We start from the raw sequence: 12,464 nt of genomic DNA, 5'->3' as shown, positions 1-12,464 counted from the left end.
ACAGAGTTAACTATACCGTAGAGCTACAAAGCATATGATTGAACCTCAATCCCAGCCCAGTCATGTTGGTGGGAGGGCTTTTTTTCCAGTCTACTAATGGCATGCTATCACTTAACTGGAACAAAGGTTCCTTTCCATCCAAGTCATATCAATGGTTACTATCATAACAACCGTGGAACGCAGAGCAGGATCCACGGTCGGTGGCCAAATGTCAAACTATCGTGACAAATTATTTTTCTATGGATCACGGAACCGCGTGTTTGGTGGAAGACGGCGATGATCCATGGCAATTAGGTTTTAAGCTCCGATCTAGATCTCCCGTCCGCTTCTCCACTTACTTTTAGGTCTATCATGCTTACGGCTGCCGCTACAGTGTAACTGATTTACTGGAGGAAATGGACCGCACTCATCACGATTTCGGCTTTTGACATAGAGTATGTGATGAAATGGCTACGATGGTGTTTATGAACATTATTGGTCGCGCGGTCCTGAGTATTAACAATGTTGGGGAAAGATGCTAAGAAAATATTTCCAGTTCATAGAAGTTCAGGTGCTCCACGCTGACTCCTTTCATTTCCAAAGGCCAATCGGTTTCTCGGCTTTTAGTACAAAAGCCGGACTAGGGAGGAAATATCGGATAGGGAGGTAGTATGCTTATCTGCAAATGGTGATGCAGAGTGAAATACACAGCTTCTAGAACGTTCTACAGCTCAAAGATGAAGAAGCAGAAGTGACGGAAGACCGAAGGGTTCTAGAAACAAATGACCACGCATCTTGTTGGCATATCACTCTGTTCTGGAAAGACTGCATGATATGCAATTACCTCGCCTGCCCAGAAGTTACATCCTAAGCAACAAAGCCATTCCACCTGCAGATTGTGTCTAGAATTTTGCAAGCCCTTCCAATTTCTTCTGAGTGCCACAACAGAACCTCCTTGATCTACTGTCCCATGGTTCATAACTGGGATTTTCACTGCAGAGCTGTACCAGCCTCCGTCCATATTCATGCTCGTGATTTGATTGGTCCAGCTGGTGCTATTTGTGTTCACGGTCCCATCAGGAGTGTGATAATAGCGTTGCAATCTCGTGAGCGGGGTGGCGATTGACAAGGGACCAAATCGGGAGCCATGGTAGCTGAAATGGCTCATATTGTTGTCCTGGAAACCAGGCCTTGATTCTGGCGACAGTGGAACTGCTTAGAATTTAGGTCTTGTCTCCGCTATAACTGCATTCATTAATGAGGACCGAGTCAGGGAGGATTGTTGTTATTAACAGGATGGCGCCGAACATGTAGAGTTGGACAAGAGATATTAAGTACATTATATCTAAGTGCAAAGAGTCCTCCTTGGGTGAAAGAGCGACGGGGAAAATTCAAATGTAGCGTGTCGTGAGACACCACTGATTGCATGGACTTAGTGCGGGCCGGCCGATCACTTCGTCCACAGTGGACCGGCAGGCTTTTTTTTTTTTGGTTCTTTTTTCTACTTCGCGCTAGCACCCCGTGGGGTCCGGTGTGCAGAATTTGCTAGAGGTTCTCTGCTCATGGACCACATGCTAGCAAAAAAGACTTGGCAAGGGAACAGCGTTTCCACCTCCGTTTCAGGTCTTTTCGTTTGGCCTCCACCTAGCCCTTTAAAGTCTTTGTTACCCAGGAGGCTACTGCGATTCATCCTACTCATCAGTTTACCCGCAATCCACTGGAACCAACAACAATCTCTCGACCGGAAAGGTTCAGTATGGCAAATGCACCCAAGCCCTCTCGGAGTGCGGGACGTGGTGCTACCAAAACAAAGTCTCGTACTAGCAGATCGCGTGCTGGTTCGCCTGGTTCTGTTCGGTCGACAGTTTCTACGTCCAAGGCGGACCGCAATCCTCAGAGCCTTGTAGCGAAGCTACACAAAGACCTGGTATGTCATTCCCTATCTTGTCTTCGGTTATTCGTATCTTTCTGTACCGACAGACATTATGCGGTCCTCCCTGGATAATGTACTCTTGGCTGACGAGCGTTTCCAGGGACATTCTATGACGAAAACCGCCCGGAGGCAAGAGCATGAGGCGACACATCGACAATGTTTGGATGTGATGGACCAGATTCAAGAAGAGTTTGAACTAGCTCTTGGGAAAATGGACCATGAAATATCCCTTCAATCTCAGTCGATGCAGCGTCTACAAGCGGAAAAGGCCGAAGAGTCTTCGAAACTACAGCAAGCTCTCGCAGCAAAAGACAAAGCCTTGGAAGAAAACCAGAGGCTTGAAAGAGAACTCTGCCATATCAAGCAGCAGCATGAGTCACTTGACGCCGCCACGCAGGATCAGATCTCAAGGAACGATATTCAGCCGGCCTTGCATCAGACGCACTGTGAGCTGGTGTCGGCGACCACTCGGCTCTGGAACACGATTGACGCCCTTCAGAATCGTAGACCGACATCCTGCCTTCCCGGCTGTGAAGTAATTCACGGAGCTTGGCCTGAGCAGGACGGTCTTTGTGGGAATTTGGGTCAGAATGCCCTACCCGGGTTCTCCGGATCGAGTAACTATTACCCGCTTGTTACTCAGCCGGCGGCAACCCCAGCCAACCAGTATGAATCACTTGTGTGAAGCATGACAGATTCAGAGCTAGGAACAGCTTTGGCTGTGGCGGCACCGCAATTCGATATAACCATCACACAGATAGATAGCTCAAGGCATAATGATAGCGGCACCACCGTCATCCCAGGATAACAGTAAGAATGACAGTAAAATATGAACCAGATATATGCATTGGTTTATCTTCCACTATAGTAGAAAAAACTTCACGTAAAAATATACTGGGACGATCGGACTTTTGCTCTGCCAATTGGACGGCAGAGGGAATGCTCCATGGCCGCTGAATATGGGGGCCCACAGTCCAAGTGGGCCGTGATCGCCCGGTCGTTCATCTCGTCTATATGTTTCTATCGACGCTTTATCTCCTGCCCCGCAGCGCTGCGGTTATATATAGCTTCAAGCGAGAGTCTGCAAAGGTGAAATATAATTGTTCGCATAGCGCAACGTAATAAGAATACCTCAGTTAGGGGCTGACATCCGGCTCTAGACTATAGACTGTCAGAAATATGGTGGATCTGCGTGTGGATTTCTGGGTATTTACCCAGAATATCTTACGACATCAAATCTGACACCTCACATAAAAGTGCATATTAGTCTTTGTCAGCATATCCTACAAAATTGTCAAGTTCATAGTTTTTAGTTAGAGAGAGTTTAAGATTACCGTTAGGAAACCCATACAATGTTGGTCACTGATTTCTGTTATAGACTTAATTTCATCATATTTCCGGTCTGAATCACTGCTGCGACCGAAGCGATCGTCTAGATGTATCACCCTCAGTAGCATTGTTCTCCCCCTTTTGGCCCTCATTTCAATAGCCGTCTCCACGACAGCCAACCGACTGCGGATTTCCTCCAGATCACTGCGAATATTTCCAATCCAGCTGTTCTGGTTATTCAATGACTTCTGCATGGACCTGCAAAATAATCAGCCTATGTTCTTTCTCTGATGGGTCGCACGACTGACTTTGTTCGGACATCTAGTCTAAGCGTTGTAAGTCAGCATATCACAAAACACCATTCCAAGGGAGCGGATTGACACTCACTCTGCCAGACATTGGAAGGCGATCATATTGCAGTTCTCGGAGAGATCCTGTCCGGGTTGTTCCAGTTCTTCGTCTGGTCTCGGGCCCGTACTGCAGGTGTGCAGAGGACTTTCCTGGCCATCATCCACTGTGATTCCATTGCGGTCGTTGCCAAAAGAGTCGTCCTCCTGAGAACACTCGTCCTCCGTAGTATCCCCCGCCGTGGATCTGGGCGGAATCCAGATATCCTCAGATCCGGAGGATGACAGGGACAGTGCACGTTGTAAACGGCTCCGAAAGCTTTGTCGTTGATCAGTAAACGGAAGTTTTCGAATTCCACCCATAGCTGAATCTGTGTCAGGGTGAGATAACGAGTTTTCGAGTCGGATGTTATAGGAGAAGTCGCTGAGGCTTTTATGAAGAATTTGCTCTCCAAACCGGAGTTTGCGATAGGGTTTGCAAGGCGCACTATTTTCCATCAGTACGTACCGCAATCGTCGCTTAATTTGGAATACATTTTAGCCAATCAGGCACGAAAGTCATTCAACTTTAGAGGAAGGGACTTCGTCAGAAGGCAAAGTTTTTGCCTCTGAAGTCTGTTTCATGTTACCTTAATACCCGGTGGGGCTCGGTTTAAGAACTCATTACTTTTTTCATTTCCACAGACAGTCATTGTGTTCGAGATATTGACAAGTACTAAACTGAAGGGTGGTCGTTCTTGTAACTATGATTGTGTTCGGGCGCTGGGAGTCCGGGGGATTCTGAAATACGGAGTCGATAGAGTACAACTCAGACTGACCGAAGCGACTGTCCAGAGTGGTCCATGATCATGCCACATGCCTTCAGAAAATTTCAGATGAACCAAGGATACTATCTCAGCTTTTACTGGGACCTGGAGGGGATTAAGGCTCACCTTTCCCATCCATGCGGAGTTCAAGTCGTGCCATTGCTCAAAAGGTCTCTCTGGTTCCTGTTAGTTCATGCGAGCGCTATGCCTCCTCGAAGCGAGGTAGCCTGGTCGGACTGGGAGGAGAAGAACCTTCTCTCCTGGCTGGATGCCCATCGGGCGCTGTCGTGGAAAGCCCGCTCCGACGCATATTATGAACAATATCAGGTGGACCGAAGCGTTGAGTCTCTACGAGGGAAAATGTACCATATCTTGCGCAAGCAACGTCGCTCTGGTGCCAGATCGCCTAAGCATTCAGGCAATCGAAACCGAGCAGGAACTGTTCGTCGCTCGGTTGGCCGCAGGGGTTCATTGGCAACCCTCCCAAATAAAAGGCCTGCGCAAAGCAACATTGAAAAGTGGTTTCAAACAATCTTAACAGCCGAGCCTAGCCATATCGACAGCAGTGAATCAACCAAGAGGGAAGGCTGGAGACGAGGTATGAGCTGACCTTCTTCCAACGTTTGTTACAAGCTGATCATCAATCACAGGCCGCGCGATGTCATTACTCCCTCCGTCACGGCGTAAAGAAACGCGATCGTCATCGCAGATTTGGCACTACGTACATCGTATCTCTGCAGCCAGGAAGATGAGATACCGATGCGCGGAACGTCCATGCTATCAGCAGTTCGCTGGCATGCGCGCTACATTGTGATCGCCAAGCAACCATAGTAACTATCTCGATGAATTAGTGTTGTTGGATGATGCTACAAACGGAGGATGTGGCAGCTGAACAATCAAGACGCAGCATGATGAATATCTCAGTGATTGTATGTATGAATTCAGCTACTTTCAAAATATAAACAAGCATCATTCTCTGGAATTACAACAATACCGAGAAAGTTACAAGGCCATGGTTTGAGAAATGTTATCCCAAAGACCGTGGAACATGACCGGGATCGTGGATCAATCGCTGAACCCTGAAATAGAATTTCGATGAACCATGGAAACGGTCACACGGTGAGAGAATGCGGCTGTCATGAATGATCGACGAGAAAAGCTTATCTACAAATTCCTGCTCCACGTGCTTTCTATGCTGCTCGTGATTAAGTCCTAGAGCGTAAAAGAGAAGTCCGGAGAATTGGCATAGAATCACCATAGTCTCAACCTGCTCGTACAGGACATTGGACCAGCGCGGTACTAGAAAGATTCTCTATCGCTGGAGTCTGAAGATGCGGAGGGCGATTGCAATAAAGTTCGGGGCCGCAGGAGGGCCGACCCACAGCGTCAATGCATATCCAGGAGCCAATCGGTTCTTGGTTTTGGTGCAAAACCCGGAGATATTTTTACGTTAGCCCATTCTGTCCATGATTGGCATAGTTTCTACAAGCTCTCTGCTAGACATATCGGACTGGTTATTGAATGGGGTTGATGATGGGGTTGTGTCGGATTCAACGAGAGTATTCTCTTACGCGAAGCTTTATGCAGGACAGAAGACATAGCTTCTAGAACGTTCGACAGACCTGATAGACAAGGAGCAACTTGCCACTTGACAGGAGAATTATTCTCCTGTGACAGGAACCAGGAAAGCATAACCACGGATCGGGATTTAGCCTACCATTCTGTTGCCAGAATTCCGCGTGGTATTCCAAATACCTCACCTGCCTGGACCGTACCTCGGCCGTACCTCCTAAGCAACAGAGTCCTTTTCGATCGGTCACTGACGGCCGTCAAGTTTGGGCTTGTGGATCGGTCTGGACCTTTGCAAATCCTTCACTTCTTCTCCGGGCCATAAATAGAACCTCCTTGAACTAGTGTCCCGTGGGTCGTCGCTGGGATCTGCATCGCAGAACCGTACCTGCGTCTGTCTAAATTCGCGCATTCTGTTTGATTGGTCCGTCGGGCGCTATTTGTATCCAGAGTCTCATCAATGTGATAGTAGCGTTGCAATCTTGCGAGGGGGTGGCGATCACGCGAACCTAGCTCGTGGGCCTGGTTGCACATTTCACATGGTTGTCCTAGGCTCGGTTTCCTATGGAAACTTTCCAATAAGCTCTGGGCTTTTGTTTATGCCCTCCCGAAGAAGGACAATCCTCATCCTGAGAGTATGTCAATATCTGTGCGGCCAGGGAGTAGAGATTCTAGTAAAAGCAATATTAGCTGGCTACGAGTAGACAGGGAAGAAACAACGTTCAGCGGCGCGGGGCCAAGGATGAGCAGGATTGATTCGAGCGAGACCAAAGGATCCTCCGGCCAACCGCAGGTACAGTCCAGCGTTTCTGTCAACCAGAAATTTTCCAACCTATTATTTTGGCATCTGTTGAAGCACATCAACCCTCATGAAAGAGACGGTGACCGTGGCTAAACGGGCAGATGTAGGGTGCCACCGCTTGAGCGATTTAATTGCAAACTCAACAATATGTAGGAATCACATTTTTGCGGCGTTGCTTTCTTTCAACAGTTGATGAAAGCGGTTCACCATACTCAACGCAAGATTTGAGAGAAATGGTCCCAGGTCGAAACATGAATCTGCGGGCCACAAGGTGTCCAGACACCGTTTCAACGTCGTTCGACTTGCTTCAACGCCAACCAAAGGACAGTGATCTCTCTACCCTCGGCGCAATGGTTCCATGGTAGAGACTTGACCGAAAAGTTATAAAAGGGGCCGGATTCCCAGCCCAAAAAACTCAGGACTTCGGTCCTCACACTTTGATCCTCACACTTTGATGCATCGTAGTGTCCCTCTCTTGCCTGCGGGCTCGAGAGTTTCCGTGACCACGGCTGTCGCTGCCACGAGCCCAGCGATGTAAGACTGTGCTCCCTCGCTGCCATGAGCCCCGCGAGCGTAAAAAGGTGCTTCGCAGGATAGGTCTGCGTCAACAACAATCCTCGCAGGGGGGTGCTGCGAAAACAAGACTACCTCGCAGGGGGCGCTGTGATGACAAGTGAGACCCGCAGGAGACCGCTGCGTTAACAAGTTATCTGCAGGAGACCGCTGCATTACCAAGTTCTCCGCAGCCTAGGTCCTGCGTCAACAAAGCGCCTCGCAGGGACATCTGCGACACCAAGAGTCTCCGCAGGATGGGCTCTGCGTGACCAAGTGTGCTTCGCAGGATGGGCTCTGCGTGACCAAGTGTGCTTCGCAGGATGGGCTCTGCGTCAACAAGTGTGCCTCGCAGGATGGGCTCTGCGTGATCAAGTGTGCCTCGCAGGATGGGCTCTGCGTGATCAAGTGTGCTTCGCAGGATGGGCTCTGCGTCAACAAGTGTGCTTCGCAGGATGGGCTCTGCGTCAACAAGTGTGCCTCGCAGGATGGGCTCTGCGTGATCAAGTGTGCTTCGCAGGATGGGCTCTGCGTCAACAAGTGTGCCTCGCAGGATGGGCTCTGCGTCAACAAGTGTGCTTCGCAGGATGGGCTCTGCGTCAACAAGTGTGCCTCGCAGGATGGGCTCTGCGTGATCAAGTGTGCCTCGCAGGATGGGCTCTGCGTGATCAAGTGTGCTTCGCAGGATGGGCTCTGCGTCAACAAGTGTGCCTCGCAGGATGGGCTCTGCGTGATCAAGTGTGCCTCGCAGGATGGGCTCTGCGTCAACAAGTGTGCTTCGCAGGATGGGCTCTGCGTCAACAAGTGTGCCTCGCAGGATGGGCTCTGCGAAACCAAGTACTCCAGACCATCCGTGACCACGGCTGTCGCTGCAACGAGCCCAGCGATGTAAGATTTGCGCTCCCTCACAGCCAATGAGCCCTGTGTATGTAAAAATGTGCTCCCTCACAGCCAATGAGCCCTGTGACTGTAAAAATGTGCTCCCTCACAGCCAATGAGCCCTGTGTATGTAAAAATGTGCTCCCTCACAGCCAATGAGCCCTGTGACTGTAAAAATGTGCTCCCTCACAGCCAATGAGCCCTGTGTATGTAAAAATGTGCTCCCTCACAGCCAATGAGCCCTGTGACTGTAAAAATGTGCTCCCTCACAGCCAATGAGCCCTGTGACTGTAAAAATGTGCTCCCTCACAGCCAATGAGCCCTGTGACTGTAAAAATGTGCTCCCTCACAGCCAATGAGCCCTGTGACTGTAAAAATGTGCTCCCTCACAGCCAATGAGCCCTGTGTATGTAAAAATGTGCTCCCTCACAGCCAATGAGCCCTGTGTATGCAAAAATGTGCTCCCTCACAGCCAATGAGCCCCGCGAGTGTAAAAATGTGCTCCCTCGCTGCCCTGAGCCCCGCGAGTGTAAGAGTGTGCTCCCTCGCTGCCCTGAGCCCCGCGAGTGTAAGAGTGTGCTCCCTCGCTGCCCTGAGCCCCGCGAGTGTAAGAGTGTGCTCCCTCGCTGCCCTGAGCCCCGCGAGTGTAAAAATGTGCTCCCTCGCTGCCCTGAGCCCCGCGAGTGTAAGAGTGTGCTCCCTCGCTGCCCTGAGCCCCGCGAGTGTAAAAATGTGCTCCCTCGCTGCCCTGAGCCCCGCGAGTGTAAAAATGTGCTCCCTCGCTGCCCTGAGCCCCGCGAGTGTAAGAGTGTGCTCCCTCGCTGCCCTGAGCCCCGCGAGTGTAAAAATGTGCTTCGCAGGACGAGCTCTGCGTCAACAAACGTGCTTTGCAGGGGATTGCTGCGTTAACAAGCCCTCTAGCAATGTGCAGGCACCTCTTCGTGGTGTTAGAGACCAGTATTCGATATTCAACAGTATTCGAAGAAGCAAAGACCTGCCCAACCTCCTCATAGTCTGTTTCTTTTTCCGAACGATCATCATTGGATAGGTAGAATGAGCACTAGATAGATCGTCCCAAATTCAATGGCCAACATTATATAACAACGAAAGTGTCATTTTTATCAAAGGGGAGGTTCCCAAATGTTCTGCACTGATGGTTTGCGGTCCGATAGCCCTTTCGCGTAGTGAAATTGACACCCTTCATTCAGGCGTAGGGCAAACATGTTGGTGAGAATTGGTGAGAGTGTTGATGTGTTGGTGTTTTGATGTGTTGAGAGTTGAGAGTTGATGTGTTGATGCGCGTTGATGTTTGATGTTGATGTTTGATGTTGATGTTTGATGTTGATGTTGATGTTTGATGTTGATGTTTGATGTTGATGTTTGATGTTGATGTTTGATGTTGATGTTTGATGTTGATGTTTGATGTTGATGTTTGTGTTGATTATTAAGTGATGCTTCAGTGTTCATGTTATTGAGGGGAGTTGATTGTGTGTTGTGTTGCATGTTGTCTAAGATACAAGTAGGCTGGTGAATAGGTATATATGTATTCACGTGATCCCAGCCTCATTATCTCAGCAACCGGGATATTTCAACAGTTTGATGTTGATGTTTGATGTTGATGTTTGATGTTGGTGTTTGATGTTGATGTGGTGAACGGTCGGGCGGTGAAGGGAGCGCTGGTCACCGTCTCACAGAGGCAACGTAGTCTCTTGCCATGTCCCCCACATCATAGAAACTTCAATTGCTTTTTTTTTTTCCTTTTTGGCCCTGCAAAGCAATTTTGATCACGCAACATACTGTACACTTAAGATCAGAACTACGAAGTGTAGAGCCATGTGATGTATCTCAAAAATCCAAATCATGGATTCAATTCAAGATGATTATGCGATAGGCTCAGTTTCTTGCGTCGCCAAAGAAATTGCTTGAGATGACTATTACTACTCACTCGAACCTATTCTACACTAGAATGCCTACATCATAGAGCGATTGCGAGAGTGAGGGTTTCTTTCTCTCGAGGTTAACATGTCATTGGTAGCTTTTGTCTCGGGAATATCTGACCCGCTCCTTCTACATGTAGGAGCCGTCGCAACTTTGTGAATAATACCCCGCCAGTAAATCCAACCAATCTCTCGTAGAAGTCCACTACAGCGATGAAGAAACGGTCATTACCTTCTGTGAGGCTTATTCCCCACTACATGCGATAAATCATGCTCCGCTGCTGATATAGCATGATTGATTTCTGATCGGGGCCCAACGAGCCATCTGAAATCAGAACTGGTAAAGACACTCTCCACAATCACTGCTCGGGACCTGGTGATTTGTACAGGGGTGTTCTCACCCACATGTGACCCTAGCAGGCATCCGCTCAAATCCTCCCCAAGCAAATGTAACATGAGCGCTTATCGGGGTAGATAATTCGTATAGGCTGTACGGGACATTCAGAGGTCCTACAACCCGAGGGCTCTTGTGATGCTGTTACAGACATCAAACCCACCTTCACGGTGAATTGCTCAACAGTGATATGCCAGATATCGCCTTGGGCGCGGAGAAATACATCATAGATGGTCAGAGCACAGTGAGCTCGGGAGGTAGAGAAGTCGATTTGCTGGCAAGACCTGCTTCCCCTCCAATTGCGTTATGTTAGACAGGTTCTCAATGGACAAAGGATACTGGATGGCTTGACTGACCTCCAGCTGCTCTGACATTCAAGGTGTATGGGCTGTGCACGTAGTGCTCGGGCATGGATAGAAAAACACAGGCTTAGGAATGAAATCACCAAGCTTCTGTCTAACAGGGAAAAGCAAACAATCCTGATAGCATGCAGCTCCGTGTATGTCCGAGTTGTTCCCGCTCGCCCGTACATGTCCAAAAGCTCAGCAACCCGGAGAGGAAGAGGAATCAAGATGACTCTATCAGACGTAGTTCTTGGGTTATGGGTCCTCTCAATCGTTTGGCCATCCGCGTCTTGTCCATCGATTCGAAGCTGACATGGCTATTGTTAGTTGATTTGGCTAAAAATGACGGGATGTTTGCCTCACCTTCTCCATGCAAGCAGTCTCGACTAACAACCTCGCGAGTACGAAAATATGGCTCTAGCTAGACAAAGCATTGGCTGCGTTGGCTTCTCCCGGTTTCTTAGGGGTTTTAGGCTCAAAAGACGCTAGACGCCATCCAAGAACAACGATGGCCACCCACTGGATGCCGGGGATCCAAGCCGCAAGTAGGGTATCCCATGTAGGTGTTCGAATGCCGACAGACAGACACTGCTATGCGCTCTGTGGGGTCTTGCATCAGGTAAGCATACCAACGCGTGATCTGATGAACCAAATCGACTAGAACGTCGAGGGAGAGACTCATCGATGCCACCGGTAGTCATGAGGAAGAAACAGAGCATGCGATGGTGTTGGTGCAGGGTTGAGCAGACAAGACAGTTGATCGCTTCGAATTCGGGTGTGGGAATATGAGGGAGCCTCCTGTTGTGAGACCCGAGTCAGCAATTGTTGATCCAGTTGGACGAGGTGTCGTGCTTTACGTTGTTCATGAAGAATTCCCCGAGTGTACGGTTGAGACAGATGGTCAATTAGGATCGTCATCATACCAGCTTACCAACTAGATCACTGCCAATTCTGTTCTGCAATGCAGTCACCAACACGCCATGTTGTATCCATGTTCGTCGCACTCTCCGGCTGTCGCTTCGAGAAGCCGCGCTGGATGCACGGGCAAGTTCACAAGACGGCAAATGCGCGTGACGAACCCGCCCATGACAAGAAATTGTACAGTCGTAAAGGGAGACCGCTTCCCATAGGCGGCGAGAGGCTGAGGCACTCAAGTCGTGTGAAAAGGCGGTGAGAAGGGGGAAGACGCGATGGCGCGTCGGCTCCTTGGTCTTATCTGAGTCGGCGGGAATAGGTAACTCGCCACGAGACCTTGCGCGGTTGGCGATGGGCTGCTCCTGCAACGGCATGAAGATGTCAGGAGTGTTCGTGTCTGGGGCACAGACTTGGCACAAATCATCGGACCCGGCGCATCAAGAGCCGCGATATCCACTCACCTTACCATAGAGAACAAGGTTCTCGAGCTTATGCGTCCTGTTGTTGGCCCGCGCCTTTGATTTGCAGTATTTCACATAGGACATGCTGCATGGTTTGATGTGGCAGGGCTAGAAATGGTGTGTAAGCCATGACCTTGCCCGGAGCACTGACGGCGCCGCTGGGTCGGACTCACATTAGGGCGCTGTCAACGGTCTCCTGTCCATCATTAGCTTGTCG

The 12,464-nt window shown here is 49.5% G+C and overlaps 1 protein-coding gene across 1 annotated transcript; it reads left to right on the top strand.

The window, feature by feature from the left end:
• Positions 1-1,735: 1,735 nt before the first annotated feature.
• N7446_007564 (uncharacterized protein) lies at positions 1,736-2,597 on the top strand (the record flags this gene model as incomplete). Its single annotated transcript, XM_058516309.1, has 2 exons — positions 1,736-1,906; positions 2,013-2,597. The coding sequence occupies 2 exons, from the start codon at positions 1,736-1,738 to the stop codon at positions 2,595-2,597; spliced, it is 756 nt and encodes a 251-aa protein (XP_058373487.1).
• Between the last annotated feature and the right edge of the window lie 9,867 nt (positions 2,598-12,464).

The sequence above is a fragment of the Penicillium canescens genome (assembly GCF_028828765.1).
Source record: "Penicillium canescens strain IBT 15451 chromosome Unknown utg000004l_segment0_segment0, whole genome shotgun sequence".
Lineage (NCBI taxonomy): Eukaryota > Fungi > Ascomycota > Eurotiomycetes > Eurotiales > Aspergillaceae > Penicillium > Penicillium canescens.
Note: the sequence above shows the minus strand (reverse complement) of the source record. Positions and strands in the feature narration are given on the sequence as shown.